The sequence below is a fragment of the Vipera ursinii genome (assembly GCF_947247035.1).
Source record: "Vipera ursinii genome assembly, chromosome: 4".
In the NCBI taxonomy this organism is placed as follows: domain Eukaryota; kingdom Metazoa; phylum Chordata; class Lepidosauria; order Squamata; family Viperidae; genus Vipera; species Vipera ursinii.
Genome location: NC_139514.1, coordinates 65,043,515 through 65,068,207, shown reverse-complemented (window position 1 = coordinate 65,068,207; position 24,693 = coordinate 65,043,515). Strand labels below are relative to the sequence as shown.

At 38.2% G+C, this 24,693-nt stretch overlaps 1 protein-coding gene across 1 annotated transcript in view; it reads left to right on the top strand.

The window, feature by feature from the left end:
* The window catches only part of PTCHD1 (patched domain containing 1), a 56,267-nt gene extending 31,981 nt beyond the window's left edge, over nucleotides 1-24,286 (top strand). Inside the window, exon 3 of the mRNA XM_083361908.1 lies at nucleotides 22,476-24,286. Within this exon, the coding sequence (XP_083218034.1) occupies nucleotides 22,476-24,130 (1,655 nt within the window). The 3' untranslated portion in view covers nucleotides 24,131-24,286. The remainder of the gene's footprint in view (nucleotides 1-22,475) is intronic.
* The last annotated feature ends 407 nt before the right edge of the window (nucleotides 24,287-24,693 follow it).

Here is a 24,693-nt window from a genome sequence, read left to right as displayed (position 1 = left end):
TTTAAATTCTCAAAAGCTTTCTGACAACTCATAGTCCATGCTAGCGGTTGGCCAGGTTGCAGTTTTCCCCCTCCCTTGCCCGTTTTGAGTAGTTCTGTAAGAGGTAGAGCAATCTTGGCAAAAAAGGGAATAAATTGACGGTAGAAGTTGGCAAACCCTAGAAAGCTCTGGAGCTGTTTGCGGGTCTTTGGGGGCTGCCATTCAATTATGGTTTTTACTTTGGCTGGGTCCATTTCAATACCCTCATTGGAAATTCTATAGCCAAGATAATCTAATCGGGTTTGGTGAAATTCACATTTCAACAATTTGACATAAAGTTTGGCATTCAATAGTTTCTTTAACACTTCTCTGACCAGTTTTATGTGCTGTATATCAGGATGTCATCAAGGTATACTAGGACCCCTTTGTTTAGGTGTTCATGTAGGACCTCATTAATCAACTGCATAAATACGGCTGGGGCCCCCTGCAGTCTAAATGGCTTGACTTGGTAGCTCCCCAAGGGGCAGTTGAAGGCTGCCTTCCACTCATCCCCCTCCTTTATTCTTACCCGGTAATATGCTTCTCTCAGGTCTAACTTGGTGAAGACGCTCCCCTTCACCAGGTGGGTTAGCAAGTCTTTCAGGAGGGGAAGAGGGTATTTATTTTCCACACTCACAGCATTTAGGCCTTTATAGTCTACACAGAGACGTAGAGACCTATCTTTTTTCTCTTTGAACAACACAGGGGCTCCCGCAGTAGACTTGGCCCATTCAATGAATCCCCTCGGTAGGTTTGTATCCACATAATGCTGCATCTCTTCCATTTCAAGGGGGGATATAGTGTACATTCTTGGTCGGGGGAGTTTGGCCCCTGGTAACAGTTCAATGGAACAATCATTGGGACGGTGAGGAGGCAAGGTGTCACATTCTTTTTCACTAAACACCTCCGCTAGGTCCTGGTACTCGCTGGGGATGAGCGGCTCGCCATGTGGCTGTAAGGCAGCCATGGGCACTCGCTCATTGGGTGGGCTAAATTCTCCTGTAACATCTGTTGAATCAATGGGGGGATTGGGCCCTATGGGTAGTCTCACAGTTCTCATTCCCTTTTCCCACCAGATCAATGGCTTCCCTTTGTCTAGCCAGGCTAGTCCTAGAATCACAGTTTCAGACATCTTTGGAGCTACCAGGAAGCGAATAAACTCCCAGTGCTCACCTATTTCCAGGTGTAAGGGCTCTGTTAATTGTGTGACTAAAGTCCCTCCCATTAAGAAGCCATCGGCTTGCTCAAACCTCACAGGTTTGGAGAGCGGCTTGGCCCTTATGCCCAGTCTCAAGGCACATGACAGGCTAATGATGCATTGGGAGCAGCCGGTATCGAGTAGCACTTTCAGGTCTACTTGTATCCTTGACTTAGGGATTATGAGTTTAGCAGGCAAAAAAAAGGTAGGATGCGTCGACTCACCAATGGGTCATTCTCCCCTTCCTCGTCGCTGTCAAAATCAGGTAGAGTGGAGGTGGGTCTGGTCGGTGGGCCAGTGTCCTCCTGGGTGGGGGACATAACTTAGGTAACGGGCTCCTGGGTGGCCCAGTTGGATTTTTCTCTTGATACTTGGTGTGCGGGTTTCTTCCTCGTTGTTGGATCTGGTCTACTCTGCTGTTGCGAGTAAGGAACTGGGCAATTTGCTGCTCGATGTCCCTGCTGTCCATATCGAAAGCACTTGATTGGTGGACCTGTAGGTGGTCTAGGTCTTTCGGCAGTAGCAGTCATTGGGGGTTTCCAGGGGGGTGGTAGCCATCTGGATCCTGGTTTTGGTGCAGCTTCAGGTGGGGGAGGCTTTTTATAGCAGGCGAGCTGGACATCTAATTTCACCGCTGCCTGGTACCATTCATGCAGCTGGTCGGGTACAGCTTGGTAGATACATGCCTGAGAAAGGTGGTTGTCTAACCCTTCTCTAAAAAGATGAATTATTGATTGCTCAGGCCATCTCTCTATCCGACCTGCCATCTTTCGGAACTCCCGCACGTACTCTAGGGCAGGCCAGCCAGCTTGCTTTATCTTATGGATTTGTTCTTCTGCTTTGAGGGCAATGGATGGGTCCTCAAATCTTTCCCTCAGCTCCAGGAGGAAAAAGTGGGGGTCCTCCCATTCAGGGGCCTGCTCGTTATATAAATTGTTCAACCATTCAGATGCTTCTCCCTCTAGGTTGGATGCAGTCACATCGACCATCGCACCCGGGTCTGGGTAAATGTGACCCCAGCGATTCAAGTGAGAGTGTGCTTGGTTGAGGAAAAAAATCAGTTTCTCTGGGTCCCCATCGAAGGTTGCTCTGAGGGGTGGGCTCATCATTGCTTGCTGGGGCCCCCCATTGCTGCTGGCCCCACCCTAGTTGTTGGTTCAATGGCTGCTGGGGCCCCTATTGCTGCTGTTCCCCCCCCTTGGTTGTTGGATCAACGGTTGCTGGGGCCCACACTGCTGTTGTGCCCCCAGTTGCTACTGGCCCACTCCTGGTTGATGATTCACCGGCTGCCAGGGCCCCCACTGTTGTTGTGTCTCCAGTTGCTGCTGGCCCCACTCTGGTTGCTGATTTAATGGCTGCCAGGGCCCACCCTGCTGCTGGCCCCACTGGTCCTGCTGTACACTCAGTGGTTGCACGTTTGGGTCCTGTTGCTGCCACCCTTGCTGTTGTCCTCCCACCAGCTCCTGATCTCCAGGCTTCTGCACCACCCCCAGCTGTTGCAAGGCTTCTATTAGCTGGAGCAAGCTCAGAGGTTGTTGGCCTTTCACTTGTGGGGGCTTCCCAACCTCCCATTGCAGGAGAGGCCCCAGGCTGGGGTCCTCTGTCTCTATGGTTCTGGAGGGCTTGGCAGGGGCCTCCTGGGTCTGGCAGGCAGTCTGATCTGCAGACAGGATTTTCCACTCACCCAAGTATTCAATCTCAGCTGGCCTGGCTGGTCTGAGGTGGCTGGAGTCTCCACTGGGCTTAATCCACTCTGACAACCAGACCAATTCTCCTGGTTGTTTGGGTCTAGCTCCCAGCTGGGAGGATTGCTGAAATTCTTTCCCTGCTGACTTCTTCACTGGCCCTTCCCCCACTGGAGTGGCTGATGGTGCCAGGGAGCTGGCTTCAGGCAATTTTTCTCCCTCCATTATGGGATCTTCCCCAATTCTTTGCCAGACTGCCTCCCAAACTTGGAGACAGCGATGGGAGGTCGGGACTCCCTAATCAGTTTAAAAAGTAGTGTGGATTCCAGCTTGATGTCAGGTTTCTGACGTATGGGCTTTTCAAGTGACTCTGAGGCATTGTTTACCTTAAAAGTCCTTTATTAGCCTAATACACCGGCAAATGCTTCCTCGAAGGAAGCTGGAATCTGAAATCTCCGCCCCCTTGCACAATATATTAAAACACAATTCACCTTTCTAATTTTGTCATTAATCATATTCTCCTATTAATTTAAAGAATCAGTTTCCCTTCCATTAGAAAACCCGCCAAGCTCTTATCTTCTTTTATTTCAGATGGCCTTGAGGAACAATCCTCCTCTTCCCCGCTCCCAATCTCTTAAAGCAATACACAAGTTTAACATATGAAATGGCTACTTCTTCATCTCTTGTCAAGCAATAACATTCGATGTTAGCAGCGTTGACAGGTACTATGGCTAACTCCCTTGTGGGAACCATTCCACTTTCAAAAAGATTCTTCTTTTCTATCATTTCCTCAATAGTAGACACCACCTACTCTGATGATGGTGTAGATATGAGATTTTCTTCCTCTTCATCTTGCAGCGTTAGAACACTCTCATCACTGCCAGTGTAGTCTTGGGTTTCTAGCCCTGTTATTCAATGAAGTCTTTTAAAAGAAACAACTGCTTTAACATTTTTTGTGCTTTATACCTCCTATTCTTAAATATTCTAAACCACTGTTGTGAAAAAATTGCCCACTTCTGATTTATATAAATAACAGGAAACTGGATTTTGTCCTTTGTTCCATTTTAGGACTGCTCCTCCATGGCAACTTGTATTGTTTAAATGTCACTCTGGCCACAGATTGTGATTGGGGTTTTGTAGAAACCCAGAATTAACAATGGCAATTGTATTCAGCCCCTCGTCTTTTGCCAAGAAAATTGAAATACATTCCAAATTGCCACATTTTGTCTCAGGATAGATAGTTGATCTGAATTCAGTGTACACTCCATTATCATTTGTAAAATACTGTTTCTGCTGAGGAGGAAAGTTGACTTCCAATTGTATGATTCTATATAGTCACCATAAAACTTCGTCTTTATTTAGTAAGTTATAAGGAAAAGAAACTAAGCTGATCCATAGTATAATTTTTCCCCACAACTATGAACAATGTAAGCAATATCTGAGAAAGATATGATGGAGAAAACCATATTTCACTACAAAAATTGTGGTTGGCTCACATGCAAAATTTTGCACAGATTTTCTTACTGGAAGACTTTTGTTTCTATAAAAGTAGTGCAGTAATCACCATACTTTAGCAAAATTGCTATTGGCTTTTATTTTAAACAGAGCTTTTTTAGGGAACAATAATAAATAATCATAGTTTGATATTTTTGTTGCAACCATGAATTTGTTATGAATAACATGCAGAAAAATATTCTGCCAATTTGCAGTTGTTTACTTCCAAAAAAGAAAATGTGAAAGCTTCATATTTGCAACCTAATTTAACTCTGAAAGCAGATTCTAGGACTGTTTTCTATAATCTTAGGGGAGGGGAGGGAAAAGTCCATTTTCCCTAGTTTATTAAAAGGTAAAGGTTCCCTCGCACATGCATGCTAGTGGTTTCCGACTCTAGGGGCCGGTGCTCATCTCTGTTTCAAAGCCGAAGAGCCAGCGCTTGTCCGAGGACATCTCCGTGGTCATGTGGCCAGCATGACTAGACACCAAAGGTGCACAGAACGCTGTTACCTTCCCACCGTAGTGGTCCTATTTTTCTACTTGCATTTTTACATGCTTTCGAACTGCTAGATTGGCAGAAGCTGGGACGAGTAACAGGCGCTCACTCTGCTACGCGGCATTTGGGATTCGACCCACCAAACTGCCGATCTTCTTATCGACAAGCTCAGCGTCCTAACCCACTGAGCCACCGCGTCCCTCTAAGTTTACTACAGAATACCATAATTTTAGATTGAAACTACTAAATGTATTAGAATTCAGTTGGACATGATTCAGAGGTCTGTCTATCTAACTACTTGTGGCAAATGCAAGCATATGCAATAGAAAAGGTTGATGAATTGTCTAAGCCAAATGTTTTCTCTGATAATGCCTGCTATATGCCTCTCAAAAGATACTTGACACAGCAGAAGAGTGCATTTCATAATGACTGAAATATTTCCAGCATTAGAAAAATTTCTCTAGACTTCTATAAATGAGTAATTGAAGATGTCATCTGGAGCAGGCGTCCCCAACCCCATAGACCGGTACTGGGCCACAGCATGCCAGCAACCAGGCCACACTAACAACCAATCACCATCCGTGGGATGCAGACAGCACACAAAACCACACCTCCGGTCCATGGAAAAACCTCTCTCTCCCTGGTGCCCAAAAGGTTGAGGACCTCTGATCTGGAGAAATTAGAATCATCATGTTAAATATGCTATATATGCTGACAAATATATATAGATTAGACACAAAGTCACAAGAGATAAGAAATTTCTTTTGATACAAGGGGTTAAAACAAGCAGAGAGTTCTAGGATTAAATAACATTTTAAGGTTACTCAGGCTATATTTTGTAAATCCCATACCTTAATTTTGCTGCTTCTCATAAATATTAGAAACAAAAACCTCCAAGAATCTGATGCATCTTTTGTCAAGAGCATTATTCATTTGCAGCAGATTCAGTGCACTGATTTTATAGAGGCTTCAGAACTGAGATTTAATTTGCAGTGAATCTTTATGTTTTAGAATAAGGTAGCACATATTTCTTTGTCACATCTTGTACTGTGTTATACATCTCTCAGGTGGGTTTTATGACTTTTTAAAAATACATTCAAATTAATATATGCTAGCCATACTTACTTCTTGCTTTTAACTGAAAAGCAGTTCTAGATTCATCCTTTACAGTAAGTATCTGTGGACCTTAGATGTGCTTTGCTTAAAATAAGGAAAGCAACCCTGGAGGTAAACATTGTTTTATACCAATTCCATATTATATCCAAACTATAAGAGAAATATCACATGGTCTAAAGGAAACATACTACAAGGTTTTGTTGTTAGAAGTCTGATGCTTACATGACTTCCATACGTTTGTCTGAATATAACGTGACCATGCTTTGATCAAAACTAAATCAGCTATATAAATCATATTATTTTTCCCAATCTGGATAAGGAAAATATCTACAGATATAAATTACATTTTATTAATTTTTGGACTTTATTAAGTACAGATGTTTTAATTGCAGGGTAAACAGAACAGAATTTTGGTTATGGCAGTTAAGTGATTAATTGAGCGATCAGTTGGTTGTGGGAGTAAAGGAAGGGTGCCCAAAGTGAACAACAGATGGGTCACCAGTATCACTTTTTCAGACTCCACTAAAATAAAGGTAAAAAAAGGAGTTCCTGCGGATTTTACTCCCCTAGTTGTTGTCGACCATAGGGGGCAGTGCTCATCTCCATTTCGAGACCATTGAGCCAGCGCTGTTCAAAGATATTTCTGCAGGCATGTGGCCAGCATGATGTCATGGAGCTCTGTTAGCTTCCCACCGAAGTGGTATCTATTTATTTACTCGCATTTGCATGCTTTTGAACTGCTAAGTTGGCAAGAGCTGGGGTGAGGACCAGAGCTCGCCTCATCACATGGTCTTGAAGCTGGGCTGCTGGCTTTCCAACTGACAAGCCGAGCATCTTAACCACTGGGCCACTGCACCACCCACCCCTCTAAAATAAAGGTAGCCTGAAATACCAGCTTTTGCCTAAGTTCCTTTGAGGAAGGCAGAGAACAGTTGATTTCTTGTTTGCACTTTTGGAACATAAAAATATTAAAGCACAAAATAGATGTCATAAGGATACTTAAGGATTTCACTCCTTAAACTCTCCTACCCTTTGAAACAGTGAGCCTGGGCCCCACTCATCTTTTGCACATCATGGGGGTTAATGGATCAAAATATGTCTCCTAAGAACATCTTTTCAAATATTTAATTGACTGACAATGAATGTACTTCAATGTTTACTTTTTAATGGACTAGTGTTAACTTTGTCAAGGCTTTAGTTTTAAGCTTTCCATTTATTCACCAATAGAATCAAGCACATTGTTGTTCCCTCCAGGAATTAGTTTCAACTAAGCTGTTCAGTGCTCAATAGGTCAGAATAAAATTGTCCAGTTTATTCAAATCCTCCCAATAGTTTGCATAGCTTAATAAAAAAAATGATAGAAGCTAGATTGTAAACTAGCACATAACAAATACAAAGAATCTTTTATAAAAATTAGTTCAGCTTGACTTACTAGTGACAAAATATTGGCTTTCTCTCTTAAACCAATATGAAATATCTCGTCCTCTCTTGACTTCCCACATCTTTATTCAAATACCTTCAGCTGTCGTAAATTCCTATGTTTCTCCTCATCGCTCATGTGTCTTTCTACTCTTACAGCTTTCCAGTCCTTTTCCCATGGCCTATTAATCCCCAATTGTCCTGAACATATGTCACATTTTCCTTAGGTAAGATTTTCTCCTTGACAAAGAGGCTTTTATTCACTGCTTGTAAAGTAAGCCTGTTATTTTTCTCAACATGTTCCACTAAAATAGTGCCTTTGACTGCAGTGACACCTTCCACAAATTGAATCAATGCATGAACAATTCAGCAAAGGAGGGAAATAATTATGAAAAAAGCTAACAATAATTGGGCTTTCAGGCAATTTCATTACTTCTGAAATGAACATTAGAGTCTAGCATGACTCTTAGGCCAGTTCTGTGGTACGTGCCATACTGCTGGAGGGATCTCATAAAGTAAAACCTCTTCTGGATTCAGTTCAACTCCTGGTGGACTCTGTTCTCTTTTCCACAAAATACAGTATAAGTAATTTGCCATTGCCATCTTTTACGATAATATTTCCAGGAAGTGTCCAGTCTAAATATTAACCAGTCCAGGCCATGCTTAGCTTGCAAGACCACACAAGGTCAGCAAAATGCTGCCATCTACTGAGAGGAACTGCCTATATTGTCCTTCACTTTAAAATATTATACTTTGCATTTGATTATAATACCACAGTGCTTTATTTGCATTGACACAAAATCAGTTGTAAAAAAAATGAAACTCAAGAGACAGTAGCAAGAGAGCAGGGGATATGTAGTAGCTGAATACTTGATGTACTAAGAGGAAAGAGACTGCTTATTGTGACTTGTTAGAATCCCATGTCTGTCATCTTTGTTTGTCATCCACATTAGAAAATTTATGAGAAAATTATGCTTCATTGCTTGTAAACAAAGAACTCATTTCATCAGCATTCATGCATGAACACCTACAGTTAGTTAGACTCCTTAAGGAAAACAATCCCAAACTTTCAAAAAAAAAGTTTGAAATTCCACTTATTTTATTTTCACAAGAAATTATTCTTGTTCTCATACAATGTACGTACTTTACTACAGTGAAGTTTTATCAATGAATTTGTTTGACATGATGATTGTTCATTATGTCTCAGTATTAATCTCTGACCTTGTCAATGAAGAGGAATCCAAACAACCAGAGTAGGAAGGGGTTTTTTTATTGTCTCAAATCTTGCTGGCTTTGGCCACTTGGACTCAACAGGACTGGACTGATCAACCAACATACCGTATTTTTCCATTTATAAGACGCACCCTTATATAAGACCACCACCCCCCAATTACTGGTACTTATCAGTACCATCATACAAGGGAGGCAACTTCCTCCAATCAGATGGCGCTCTGTGCACTTAGTCCCACCCACCCCTCGGCCATCAATCACTACTGAGGCGGCTTCCTGGGGCCTCTTGCAGCTTTAGTCCGAGCTGTGCCAGTGACAAACGGGTCATAGAAGGCAGCTTCAGTGGGACCTGCAGCATCCTTGGGGCAGCATGATCCTCTGGCACCTGGCAGCATCTCGGTCCAGCGGTATCCTCCTGCACCAGGTGGCATGGCAGCGGCATGTAAAGAACTCACACAGGCATGCCCTGAGCTGCAGAGGTTACCATTATTTTTTCATGTATAAGACACTGCACTTGTATAAGACACACCTGATTTTTGAACAGGGTGTTTAAAGGAAAAAATAGCGTCTTATACACATAAAAATACGGTAATGAAATCTGAGCCAATTCACTGTATTCCAATTGCAAATGGAATGGAAGGAACTGAAAAAAATCATCCACACGCAGAAATAGAACAGTACTTATAAATATTTCCCTTCATTCTTGCAACAGAACCTGCAAAAACAAAGGGGGGAAAAAACCAACATTAAGTTTGGGTAAAAAGAATGGATAAATGAATAGGGAAACAAAAAAGGGAAATGTCTATGGAGATTTTCAATCATCCAGGTCATATTTGTCTCAAAAGTGCTTTTACAAAAGGGAACTGGATTGTTTTCCCTTGAGGAAGAAGAAGAATCCTCCCACCATACAGTCACAACGGAGGGAGCTTCTTGGATGGGAGGCAAAATTTCTTCTTCCTCAAGGAAACAAACTTAAATGGAAGTGAGGTAAAGAGAAGATTTAACTGGTGAAGAAAGAAAATTCTTCTTACCAGAAGGGTTAAAATTCATTGGGCAAATAAACTTCAAGCATTGGTTACCTTTAAGCTAAACTAAGCGTTCATGCTTTTCATGCTTCATCACTATCCCCTTTGGCCTCTTTCTTTTTTCTGAAGAGTCTTATCACAAGCCCAACATTTTACTGAGGGAGAGAACCTCATCCTCCTATATAAATATGGTATTGTGCATTTCATTTCTTTTTCTGTTTGTTTTTCTGCCATTTTTATCTCATACATGTTTCTGTTATTGTCTTAGGGTCCTCCTGGTCCTCCTTTTTTGTGAGCGTCTTCTCCCAGTTTTTCTTTCGGTTTCATTGATCTTTGTTCTTAGTTTCTGCTGGAATCTTTCTAGCCTTCTCGCTCCCTCCCAACCCTGCCCCAAACTCTCATTATCTTCAACCAGGATTCTGGGTTTTCTTTTCTTCTGTACTTCATGTTCACGTTTTCTATGCCTTATCATATTTTCTCATATAATTCTCTGGTTCTTAGCCTTCCTTATCATGTCCCCCAATCTTTGGTAAGGCTGATATCATTCTCGCTTTCCCTTACCCCATTTTCTGAGCAGTAATCTACCGTATTTGTCTGCAAGTTATAACAATCCTCTTTTTTTTCCCATCCTGAACTCTGTTCCTTCTTTCTGATACTTTCTTGACATTTCTTCGTACACAATCAATATTTTTCTCCTATCTGTTTGCTTGTTGATATCACCGGTCACCCTTAGGGAGATTAAGCCTGCTTACCTTTCAGCTAGGGGCACAGAGGGCATTCTTGGTGAGATTTAAAACATTGCTGGGCTATTTTCTTCATTGCAAGATGCTACATCTACAGCCCTCCAAATCATTTTTGAAGTGCAGAAATAAATATTATGCATATATTAAGGATATAAATACTATTCCTATTAGCTGTGCCATCTAAATCAAAATGCAAGACTACAGTCTTTCTTATTGCTCTTCTTCACAATATTATAGCCTCTGTGCCTTCACACTTTCCTCAAGTCTTTTAACTCTCATGGTTTTCCTTTGCAGTAGCCTTCCTCCCGATATTAAGACATACTTTCTGACAGTAGAATCCAAGTTTACTTCAACATGTAAAAATAAAATTTCAAGACATGCAGGTAAAACAGAGCTCCGTGCTTTTTCTTGTCCACACATTTTAATTAAACCAGTGAAGTTTTACAAATATTAAAAATCCCATTGTAATGGTTTCAAAAATAAATTAACGATTCATCTCCTTTTTGATTTTCTTTCCTTTCAAGCATGGTATTTTATTTTACTTTAGTTATCTATTCTCAGACATGCCCCCAATATTCACAGTACTATAAGTCACAAGGAAAAGATCATAAAATGTAAAGGTTGAAAGGAAGCTTGTAAATCATTACTTCCAATTTACAGTGATGAAATCCAAATACTGTCTTTCATCCTCCGTTCTGATTTACTTTATCTTACTGCTCTGGTTTGCTCTATCCAACAATGGATAATTTCCTTGTGAGGCATTATATACTTCAGTCTTCTGAACAGATATGATCTGCATATTTTTGCCATTTTTCCATGTTTTACTGATTAACTAAAAGTTTGAAAATTTTGGAATAATTGAAGATGCCAACAAATAGTATTTTTTTAAAAAGCTGAACTATTGTAATGGCAATGGGAAATAAACGAGGATTGAAGTAAATGTTTGCACTATTATAATTCAGCCATACTTCATCTCACACTTAATTCTGAATAGTCTGCTTCTAAGCCATTTAGCTAAGACCAAGTATTTCTGTACGAATAGAAATAATTGACTTGATTGTACGAAAACATTATTTTTTCAGGTTTACCACAGTGTGATCTAAAAATGCCAGGAATCTTACTTATGGTAACTTACTTAGGTAATTCCCTTAACTAGTTCTGCCTCTGATTTATTGAAAGTTTAAAGAAACAGTAATATCAGAATCAAATTTTACAATGTTATGAAAAGAATTAGAATTAGACACATCTTTCAGAACTAGATAATAATTCTCAGATACTAGGAAGTTATACTCCAAGGATTAGATATACTAGCAAGTGTCCACAACAAACTGCAATTAATACCAAAATGATGTTTCATATGTAGTGATATCATCAAGCTAATGCTACCATTCCGTACTTATTTCCTGACATAATTATGTCACATTTGCAAGTTGACATTGTCTGCTTTGTCCTTCCCACAAATGCCCACAGCTATAACTCTAGGAAAGACTTGCAGAGAAACTTCAGGAAAATAAATAAATTAAAGATCTTTGGTACAAGTTGCATTTGGAGAAGAGTCTGGCTAAGCCCTCAGTCAATTAAAATCTTATTTCTGTTGTAAATTAATTCAATACAAGTAAGACTATCGGGAATCATGCAGGATAAGTATGTTAGCTAACTAAAATGTATTTACATTTCTAATCTTCCTTCTTCCCAAACCTCAGGGAACAAAGTAGCTATCTAAAAATATTCAAAAATATAGCATACAACAAAAGACAAAGATCCTAAAATGAGCTGCTGCTGCAGAACACCCTTGTATTACATTGGCAAGTTAGCTACACAAACAGCTCTAATGAAGTTCCATGACTGTTTGCCTACCTATAGACATCTGGACCTTCCAGCACTTGAGCTAGCACAGACTTCATGCCAGAGTGACCTTTGTGTACAGCAGTTTATTCAAGAACATTATCAGAAGCCAGAAATAGTAGTAAAATATGTTGAACACTGGTTTGTGATTAGGTTAGAAGTGAAATGTAGGACAGCTACAAAATATATTTGAATTTGAATATATTTGAAGCACCTGAATTGCTTCCATCACTGCAGTATAATTTATTGTTATATTTATATATCATATTTACTAGGAGTTGTACATTTTTCAAAATATTTTGAAGCATCAGCTTAAAAATGTTGATGCCACAATGAATCAAATCATTAAATCAATCTAATTTTAATACAACTTTTAAAAGCAGTAATAGCTTTTTTTCAATGTTGTATGGAAGCCTGAAAAAATACCTGAGATACAGTGCTCATAGAAATAATACAATATCCAATGGCATCCCACTTGATACTTCATTGTAATTTTGTAAGTGATTGATGAGCATTTGGAGAATACCATTTTCAAGCCAACTATGTATCCACTTGATTTTTATTCATCAACCACATATTTGTTGATCAGAATATGAAGTATGTTATTAAATGATTTGGTTAAATCAAAATATATTACATTTATAGTATTGCCACAATCTATTAAGAACCAAATAAAACAAAGAAGCAAATTTAAACTGGCAAGACTTGTTCTTGACAGATCTGTGCTGTCTTTTTCTGGTAACTATGACACTGTTTCGAAGTGCTTACAATTCAGTTACTTAGGAACTGGTCTAAAGTATTTCCTATCAGGATATAAAAATGACTATAGTTCCCAGGATTCTTTCATTCCAAAATATGGCGGGGGGAATACTGTGTGGTGTTCATCTGATACTTTGAAAGTTCTCCAGTGTTTATCAAAATAATATATTAAAAGGATCCTCAGTTTTTTCAGGATTCTATGATTTAAAGGGAATGTGTGGATGGCCTTGGGAATAACTTTCAAGAAGCTTTTAATAAAACTCCTTGACAAACACTCGTCAGTGGCATTAGCTATCACATAATAAACATGCAAAATATTTAGCAGATGTATGAGTACTAAATGCAAAACTGATAATTCTCATAATGAACCGAAAAACACTATTGTTTCCCCAAAGCTTTATTGGGGCCAATGCTATGTAATCATATTTCTAGATGAGCAAGGGCTATATTTGCAGCTATCCAGAATCAATAAAATAATATTTCTTTCCAGGACAAAAGATGAAATTTAGATGTTGTAGTTTACTTTTAAAAAAAGTTTTGATGGGCAAAGACAATAAAGCAGACGTTAGCAACATTTTCAGATAACAGGAATAATTACACAATGTGAACAGAAAAATATACTCCTAATCATAAAATTATCCCCTGTTATATAGCCAAACTAGGACAGTTCTTAACAGAATAAGTTATATCTGTGAAAGCAAAATTGAGCGGAAGTTAATAAGGTCAAAAGGCATACCGTAGTCTACCATTCCACTCCCTAGAGATTTTATGGAGATAAATCATCAATACAAAAAAAGTCACAATAAATAGGATGGCAGTTTCTATGCATATGTAAACTACCTAAGTTGAATAAGTGATATGTTTATAAAGAAAATATGTAAACATGAACCTCACATGAGCTTCCTGAAATTCTCAGTTGGGAGACAGTGATGAAAGTAGGAAAAATTGAACAATTACATTGCTCAAGTTACTAACATCTTAAAACAAGTAAGTTTGAGCAGAATAAAAGTGGTAACAGATGTGGTGCATGTTCTTTTTTATATATTTATTGTTTTATAATAGAGAATAAAATACAAAACAATAAAACAAGCAAAATGAAACAAAACAAAAGCATACATTCAACCCAAACAACAAAAAAGAAAAAAAAATAGTGTACAAAAAAAGTAATCAATTAAATTTAACATTTAACAATGTATGGGAGTGCAAATACTACCATAGTTTGTGACTCATTAAAGCATCTCCACCTATTTCCATTATCATGCAGTTTTCATGCTCCTATGCATTACAAAGCATGTCTTCTATCGTATTAACACATTTGCAACCCTGATAGAGAACCAATTCTACCATATTTTAGTCCAGGTCACGCTTTCTGATAGATACAGATACGTTGCAATTGAATATTAATCTATCTATAAATGAGGATACAGTTCAGCAAGAGGAAATTCATCCTCAATTATTGAATCTTATTAGAGTCATCTACATATTCAAAACAGACAATTTAAACAATATCAAACTCTTTGGGGTTGCAATTGTCAATTAGTTTCTAACACAATTGTAGGCAAATATATTTTGATTTTGATTCATGGAAAAATAATGTTCTGCAGAATTTACATTTGTCTGGGAAGAACTGTCACTCTAGAAATATGTACATCTCACCATTGAAAACAAACCTACGCTGAGAGTTTGGTACCTTTAGGATTACTTCTGAAACAATTATCTGGCTTTGTGAACGTTTTTTAGCTTTTTTAACTCCAGTTCCAACTCTTATAAACAAATATTGTTTGCATATAAAAGCTTTTAGAAGACAATATTTAAGAATGTCCACTATAAATTAATTGCTTTACAACACAGCCTCCACATTCATGAATAAGTTCAGGAAAATAGCTGTGTTTGATGTAGTCAGCTATATGGAGCTGGGCATCCTATAGTAGACTGCATGTTTATTAAAAATGTAAAATTGGACTGGTCTCTGAAACCCTTCGGCTATGTTTTACTGCAGCCTTAGGGCTAAATCATGTTCTTATTCAAAAAGATTTCAAATCTTTAGATACTTTTCCTCCCCCCTCCCCATACCTGTATGAAAGACATTCCTTTAAAAAAATCCCTAAATGTCTCAGTAATGCTATTTGTTCTCTTTTGTATTGGTTAGGCCTAAATTATTGATGGCTGAGAAAGAAAGATGTCATTGAAGACAAGACCCACAAGGAAACCAAATGTGTCAGATTTCCAAGATTTTTATCCAAAGCTGCTGATTCCTCTTCTCGTATTTTTTTGATTAGTACATGCTCATCACAAAATGTCCATCCCATCCCATTAATATCATATTTCTACTTCTCTAGTGCTATCTTTTTCAGACAGGTCATTTTATATATTCTTATAAGAACTGAGGCACTGCAGAAGGGTTTTATGAAGGAAATATTTACAACATACTGAATCAGTAGTTTCCAGTGATATTTGAAAAAATGCTATATGAGGTACACCAGCTAGACATGAATAATGTAGCACACACAAAAGCATATAATATTGGGTCTGAGCCCAACTGTATCCCACAGTCTTAGCTAAAGAAGGAATCATAGAACTCTGCTTTAGTCCAGGGAATCAAAGGTAGCATTAATTCCATTTCTCTGATCCCAAATCCATTCTCTCCCATTAGCTACTACAGAAGCAAAGATCGATCAGTCTCTTTTTGAGGTGCTGAGAAAAACAAGTTTAATTTTTTTCATGTTCAATGTGAAAAATCTCTTCTAAGCTTGATTCCAACATGATTTCTTGCAGGTGAGGAAATGAAAAGCTGTGACATATGTTTCTCAGGATTATGGGCCAGTTCAACATATCGCTGTATTATTCCCCAAGAGAGGTGATATAACCTGATTGTCAAAGACAGAGACATAGTAAAAGGAAGGTTCTTTTTTATAAAGAAAAATGAGTAAAATGAAAATCCAATAGTTTATACTGGTAAAACCCAGTATAAAACAACAACAACAACAATTGGTGGGCACTGAATGCTACTGTACTGCCCCTACGTTCTGTCAAATTAATAAAAGAATCCTAAATACTTTAGAATTAGTTCTTATTGCTGGGCTGTCATTTCATAAAATTGCTAGGATTTGATTTTAGAACAGTTGGCTGAATAAAAAAATTGCATCTTTGAGTATGATACCAAAGTTTAAGACAACTTTGTCTACAGTATTTAGAGGAACTATAAAATGTGTAGGTTTCTACACTGGCAAGCAATCTGTTTTATTTTTATTTTTGCCTCCTTTTCTTTTTTTAAAAAGGTCATTTTGTCTTTATGGAGGCAGTGAAAGTGAGCTTAATTATTTTCCCTGTTGAGAATAGACCATAACTATTTAAAACACAATTAACAATAGGATGTCAGTCAGTGGCTGTACTTTTTTGATAGTTTTTATGCCTGGGGAGTTTAACTGTTCCCAATTAGTTTTAATGGGGGCACTGTGCTAGTTATCAAATTGACAGTCATGACCTACCCAGCGGAAGCAACCGTAAAACAATTTGGAGAACAAAGATGAACAGCAGACATCTGACCACAAATAGATGCCAAATATTCTGTACACATCTATTCTAGTTTTGTATGATAGGATTGCAAATGATGTCCCATTGCATCCAAAATGCTCAGAAATACAGTTAGAGATCTTATTCTGCACTTAGCGGGTGATTATAAGGAAGGATGCTGGAAGGACCTTTGCCTTCTTCCTGTTTCTTTGCTCTTCCAGATGACCTTTGAGGAGGTGAAATTGCTGTAACTATAAAATAACCTCCTGAAAGGGAGATGGTTTGCCATCTTTTTTTCAAGATCCATTTCCTTCTGTTTTAAAATTGGCTGTCTCCCATGCATGTACGTGTATGTGTAAATATATTCTTGCATGAGTGATAAGAGAAATGGAAGTTCTTTAATAAATAAATTATTTTAGTTCCCTTGTCAGAATCCATTTATATCATATTCATAAATGTATGTTTAAAACATTATTCCATGGATCCTGCCATCTCCCAAGGAGGAGGGAACGGATGTGTATTGAGCCTGTATTAGGCATTTCAAAGGAAAAAGAGAAGCCTTTTGAACTGGGGAAACAAAAGGGGGGGTTAGGGTAGGAACATCTGGCTTGTGTTACGGAAGAGAGCAATAAACATAAAAGGTCCTAAGTTCCTTTATCCCACGAGAGGGATGATACGAGGTAAATGATGGGGGACTGACCAAATGGGGTTAAAGGGGGGGGGTTGAACTGGGAACTCTTTATAATGGTTTAGTTTGTGGAACAATATTAAGTCCTGTCTTGTATTCCTACAAACAAGCATGTCATAGTAAAGATTTCTTTTGGACTAAAATTTGGCTCCAAGAGTTTTGTCTTCCTAAGACGTGGTTTGGGGTGGGTCCTAACATCCCTGTCCAATTGAAATTGAAAGAATTGAAAAGGCCCAAGGATGTGGGCAGATTTTTTACAAGGATTTACATTTCAGATAATTAATGAACACTTTTTTTCAGCCTCCAATGCACCTATTTTCCTTTGTAAAAAAATCAAATAAAGCCAAAAATATGTGTGTGGAGGGATGCTTCTGCTTCTCTGTGCTATCACCAAATCATTGCCATTTCCCTTCAAAGCATTTTTTAAAATGTATATATCCTAGGAACAAAAAGGGTATCTATTTGTCATCAAAGCTGCAGGCAATTCAGCTGCTTAAGTTCTAATAATACTGCAAACCCATGTATTAATGATTAAACTTAAATCTACAAAGAGTTATCAATATTTAATATCAGGAATTTAAACTTGAGCAAGGTGTCCCCAATGAATTATTTGGAGATTCTTTCTTCCTCTGCTGTCCACCCATATCCAACACCCAGACCTCCCTTTATAGCCAAAAGGCTTTCATAGTAAACACGGCAAGGGAATTCTGCTTCTACCAACCCAATTGCACGTGGATTAATATGATAGGACATATTATAGTTTATTGCTGCAGAAGAGACATTTAATATAATGGATCTCCTGTGAAAAACTACACAATCCTTTGACATTTTAAAAAATTTTTAGTCCTATTTGCCTTATGGATAAATATGATTTGTGAATAACTTCATGTGAAGGTTTGAATTTTGGCATGTTGTTTGTTTGTTTAATTTACAGAAACGTATGCAATAACTAGAAGGAAGTTAAAAATTAAAAATGTAAGCATAAGCAACCAAATTTGCTTTCCCCCCTTAAAGATCTTACCACAGTTTGATGATAGGTTATGAAATAAAATTTAAATGTGAAACGGTATGGCTTAAAGCAAGCTTTCCAGGATGCTTTTCTCCACAGATGTTTGATTGTAGCTTCCAGAAATCTAAAACAGCCTGGCCTAATAATTAAAAAAGCAAATTTTGTGAGAAAATGGTTTAGAAAGGAAAGGGTGTATAGTCCTTGATTTACAACCACAACTGCAAATTTCTGTTGCTAAACAAGTTGTTAAGTGAGTTTTGCCCACTTTATGACCTTTCTTGCCATAGTTGTTAAGTGAACTACTGTAGTGGTTAAGTTGGTAACACGGTTGTTAAATAAATTTAGCTTCCCCGTTGACTTTGCTTGTCAGAAGATTACAAAAGGTAGTCACATGTCCTTGGATGCTGCAACTGTCATAAATATGAACCAGTTGCCAAGGGTCCATCACCATGTGACCATGGTGATGCTGCAGCAATTATGAATGTGAAAAATGGTCATAAGTCACTTTTTTCAGTGCCATTAAAATACTTGCTACAGGTAAACCATTATAAAAGTTTTTAGATACAATATTTGGGAATTAAATTGACATTTGGGGTGTTCTTTACATAAATGGCTTTTTAATTTATTTTTAAAGTGGCACATGTGGGAAGATAAAATTAAATTATCCTACCTTTTAATATGGAATTGGTATTCTGTTTAGAAATATTTTTACCTAAAGGCTTATAATATTGGCAGACTCAGTACTTGCATCTCATTAGCTCAATCAAGCCCTCTAGAAATAAACTGAACGTATCAGTCAGAAGCCAACTAATTTATCAATGTGTGCCCTAGATGGCATCCCAGGAAGAATGGGCATTCAGCATGAACCCAGAAAGATATTTGTAACCTTTTGCCATCATTCCAGATTAATTCTATGAAAACAGACCTATCTGAGAAAGCCCATTTTCTTCAGGCATTGATCTTGAATTCATTACAGTAGCACACAAACCCCAACATTAATGGCAACAGTGTTCAATCTTATTTTCAGTAGCCCATTCCAAGAATGCATGAATACTGTAGTAATGTCCTGTTATCTGCAATAAATGTCATCGAAGCAGAACCTCTGTACTGATTCTTGTTTACCACAGGAATGGCTTTAAGTACCCAAGCATCTAAAACAGGCTATCTGTACCAGAGTGCCATTAATTAGGAGGCTGTGATTAATCAGTTCAGCTCTAAAAACCTGGCAAAAATAGTAAGTATAACAATGTTAGGACAAGAGAAATGACTTGCAGGAAGTATTGATTAGAATCCCTGCAACAATCTCTCTCGATCATTTTTAGAGGAAAATTTTAGCCCGTCATGATTGCAGAGATAACATTCTGAAGCTTTTAGCAAAGCAAATGCAGAAATGTGTGTTTAAATGGGCAACAACCCAAAAGAAATGTTCTGATTTTCTGAATAAGTTTAGCTTTCAAAGATTGGTTTTGGTGGTATAATATAACAGTAATTTAAATAAACACTTATAGGATTGCACTGCATGAAAACAAAGTATATTGATTAAACCTTTGAAGTAGAGTGTTCTGTCTGTTCCAGGTAGGATTTATTTTGCAATGAATATATAAGCATTTGATCCAATTTGTAACATTTTGACTCAAACTTCTGTACTGGCTATATCAAGAAACAAATACTGCAAAGTTCAGTGCTAAATGCAAATACCAAAACAGAAAGCAGTGCAATTACATAAAATTATATGAATGAAAAACATTCAACATAATCTTCTATAAATATTCCCTCAAACTAAACAAACACAGTCCAAGACTCAATCAGAAAATAGTGGGTGAAGAGATGCTGAGTATTTTTTATTTTTTTTATTTTATTTTAATCCCATTTATATCCCGCCCTTTTCCGAAGACTCAGGGCGGCTTACAATTTAAGCACAAACCAATGTGCTTAGCAGTAGCCTTCATTCTATGTATATGCCTGCTTATTAGGGCTTTCGGGGGGCCCCAAGCGGCATTATTACAAAGTCAGCTTATTACCCCCAACAATCTGGGTCCTCATTTTACCTACCTCGGAAGGACCTTGTGTGACATTCTGTAGGTTACACTATAATCAACAGAGTTCCCCTGATGCACGGACCTGTATCAGTGAAGGTAAGCTACAAGTACAGGTAGTCCTCAACTTACAACCACAACTGAGCCCAAAATTTCCATTGCTAAGTAAGAAAGTTTTTAAGTGAATTTTGTCCTATTTTATGACATTTCTTGCCATAGTTGTTAAATGAATCACTTGTTAAGTTGATGTTGATAAGTTAGTAACATGGTTGTTAAGTGAATTGGCTTCCCCATTGACCTTGCTTGTCCCAGATTTGAAATTTGTTGGCATTAACACTCGGATTTCTCAGCAATAGTCAAGTGATTAAAGTCTGTCCAGCTGTTTCTGAGGGAAAAATCATTTGATGTCTGAGAACAAGCGAGGGCTTATCCCGATCCTCTATCCTATTCAAAGCGTAGTATAATTACAGTAGCTAGGTAAATAGAATAGTGGTAGTTTTGGAGGACTCTGGAAAACTGAAAACTGATTTACAAAGATGACATAATATTCTGCAGAAGTAGTGCTTCATAAAAAGGGCATGTGTAGGAAATGACCAGGCTCATACCCGACTATAGGGGTTGGCGCTTAGCTCCATTTCAAAGCCAGAGCTGCACATATGGTACATAGGTGTATATCTTCCATTGTTAAAATAACTGTATATGGGGTATCCTTAAGAGCCAAAATTTTATAGGGAAATAAAACTCTAATTTTTGCTATGATGCTAAATCAGTTATTTAGACTGGATCCCCATCACCACCTGTCAACCGTCCCCTTGATAAATGCAGCAAAAGAAACTCCCGGGACATTATTTTAATAAGAGTATAACTTTACTGATAATTCCACATAGGCACAGAAGTAGCAAAGCCAGTTCTAAAAGTTTTCTTGTGAAAACCACCCTAGGTAAAATCCCCTTTTTCCCCTGGGTCTCCCCATGGTTCACTGTCCACCAATCAATTGTATTCATTTTGTTTTGGGAGCATTTGGAACACCTCAGAGTTTTCCCAGCATTTGACCTTGGGCTGCATTGGCTTACTTGAATTCCTCGGTTCTTTCTCAAGCCTTGCATTCCAATCCTTTCCCTCCTGCCTCCCTGTTTCTGTTGTCTGATTGTGAGCCGGACTGAGTGGAGAATCAACCATGACACCATTAATCCCACTGAATTCAGCCACAAAAACAAATTGGATTTAGTACTGATTAGTTACTTATAGAATCAAAACTGATATACATGTAACTAGTCTAGTGAAACAGATACCTAAAATTTTCTATACCTTAAAAGTTTAAATATAGTGGTCAATATACAGTATATTTGTACCATAGCTTTATTCATGACAAAACTATAATAATATTTCAGTTCATTCATGTCTATCATCTAGATTATTGTCTGGGCTAGGCAACCTCTTGATTCCACGCATATAGAATTTTGCACAGAATTATGAATTCAATGCATAATCAATCTAACCTACTTTTGTGACTTTTAGAAACAATTCTAGCCTTTTTGTTTCACAGTGTTGTGACTGAATCAAGCACCTTAATCTATTTTGAAAATAAATATCAGGATATCATAGTTACCTAAATCATATGACGCCAAATCCATTTTCAAACGTTAAAAAGGATGCTCTTGCTTTAAAAATAAGCATTTCCATTGTGTGAAAAGACCCATCTGTACATTTTCACAGTATCCACAAAGGCTTTTTCTGAGCATGTTTTATCAAAGAAAAAAATAAGAAAAAAATACTTGTGCCATGGTTCAAATTAATCTTAATTGCATCCCACATAACATAGACTTCATGTTTAAGTTTTTTGTTTAACTGCAGTATTGATAAAATATTACTGAAGTTTCTTTAACTTTGGTTACTTTTCACAAAGTAAAACCATGGCATGAAAAATGCATAGTTTAGCTTTAACTGGATAACTGAACTTGTTCGCATAATTCTTCTTGGCTACAACTTTTCTGGCACAGATTACTTACCAGCAGCAATTACTGTAATTCCATCTTTTAAAATAACTTGTCAACGTATATGAACATCTGCCTACACCAGGACAATTTCTTCCTAAATTACCCAGGTCGTGCAATGCACAATTAGCTATATCCTCATTTGTAGGAGCCACCTGACTTTCTCATTGTATAACAGCATTACAATTGCTCTTTTCTTCATTCTAGGGCACGGATTATATGGAACTTTTGAAATGTTGTCTTCCTGGAGGAAAACTAGAGAAGACCAACATGTAAAAGAGAGAACTGCAGCTGTGTTCGCAGACTCCATGCTCTCCTTTTCTCTCACCACTGCCATGTATCTGGTGACTTTTGGGATTGGTGCCAGCCCTTTCACCAACATTGAAGCAACCCGGATCTTCTGCTGCAATTCTTGTATTGCAATTTTCTTCAACTACCTCTATGTACTCTCCTTTTATGGTTCCAGCCTCGTGTTTACTGGCTACATAGAAAACAACTACCAGCATAGTATCTTCTGCCGAAAGGTACCAAAACCAGAGGTATTGCAAGAGAAGCCTGCTTGGTATAGGTTTCTTCTGACAGCCAAATTTAGCGAGGATACAGCAGAGTCAGAGGAAACAAACAGTTATGAAAGCCACCTTTTGGTGTGTTTCCTCAAACGTTATTACTCTGACTGGATAACAAACACTTATGTCAAGCCTTTTGTAGTTCTCTTTTACCTTATTTATATTTCCTTTGCCTTAATGGGCTACTTGCAGGTCAGCGAAGAGTCAGACCTCAGTAACATTGTAGCAAGTGCAACACGAACCATGGAGTACACTACTGCTCAGCAGAAGTACTTCAGCAATTATAGTCCTGTCATTGGGTTTTATATTTATGAATCAATAGAATATTGGAATGTGACCGTTCAAGATGACATGCTAGAGTATACCAAGGGGTTTGTAAGGATATCTTGGTTTGAGAGCTATTTGAATTATCTGAGAAAGCTCAATGTATCAACTGGATTATCTAAGAAGAATTTTACCGATATGCTGAGGAACTCCTTTCTGAAAGCTCCCCAGTTTGCCCATTTTTCAGAGGATATCATTTTTTCCAAAAAGTACAATAACGAAGTTGAAGTGGTGGCCTCTCGAATGTTCTTGGTAGCTAAGACCATGAATACCAAACGAGAAGAACTCTATCACCTCCTGGAAACCTTACGAAAGCTCTCTCTCAAATCTAAGGTGAAATTTATTGTTTTCAACCCATCCTTTGTCTACATGGATCGTTACGCCTCCTATGTGGGGGCCCCCTTGCAGAACTCCTGTATTAGTGCTTTATTCCTGCTCTTCTTCTCTGCATTCCTGGTGGCAGATTCTCTCATCAATGTATGGCTCACACTCACCGTTGCCTCAGTCGAATTTGGAGTTATAGGTTTTATGACCCTGTGGAAAGTTGAGCTGGACTGTATTTCTGTGTTGTGCTTAATTTATGGAATTAATTATACAGTTGACAACTGTGCACCTCTCTTGTCAACATTTGTCCTGGGCAAAGATTTCACAAGAACTAAATGGGTAAAGAATGCCCTGGAAGTGCACGGGGTAGCGATTTTACAGAGCTACCTCTGCTACATTGTTGGTCTGATTCCTCTCGCAGCTGTGCCTTCAAATCTGACCCGTACACTGTTCAGGTGCTTGTTTTTGATAGCGTTAGTCACATTCTTTCATTGCTTTGCCATTTTACCTGTGATACTAACTTTTGTGCCACCATCAAAGAAAAAAAGGAAAGAGAAGAAAACTCCTGAGAATCGGGAGGAAATAGAATGTGTTGAAATGGTAGATATGGATAGTACCCGGGTGGTTGACCAAATTACAACAGTCTGACTAATTGGTTTGTTTTGCCCTTTTTTTTAAAAAAAAAAAAAGAAGAACCACCACCCCTAAATATTGCCAAGACAAGAAAATCATATTGATTATAACAATGGGATTTGGATGGCTGTTTTCAAATTAAAACCAGGAGCATCCAGAGCAGCATGTGAAGGGGGAAATGTGAAAGTTTGTGGATTGGCCTTCACATAAAAAGTACAGTGACATTTACATTCACCCAATACAATGAGTGTCAGCTTGGGTTGCTATCTGAGATAAAGACAGTAGGGATGGGTTACTAAATAGCATACTGCCGTGTCTGCCCTGCCAATGCTGCTGCCCCTGGGGCAGTGTGCCCACACATTGAAAGGTCAACTGTCAAGGCTGAAGAAGCAGTAAGTGTACATTTGGACACAGAGGCTATATAAAACTTTCAGTACAGCAATAACTCAGTTCCATGAGTCAGCTATTGTGGATCTTAGCCATTACATCTAACTTTTATTTCTCTTGCTTCTTTTTTTCTTTCTTCTTTTTCTTTTTCTGAATAGAACCATATATGCAAGCTGTTAAACAAAAGCAAA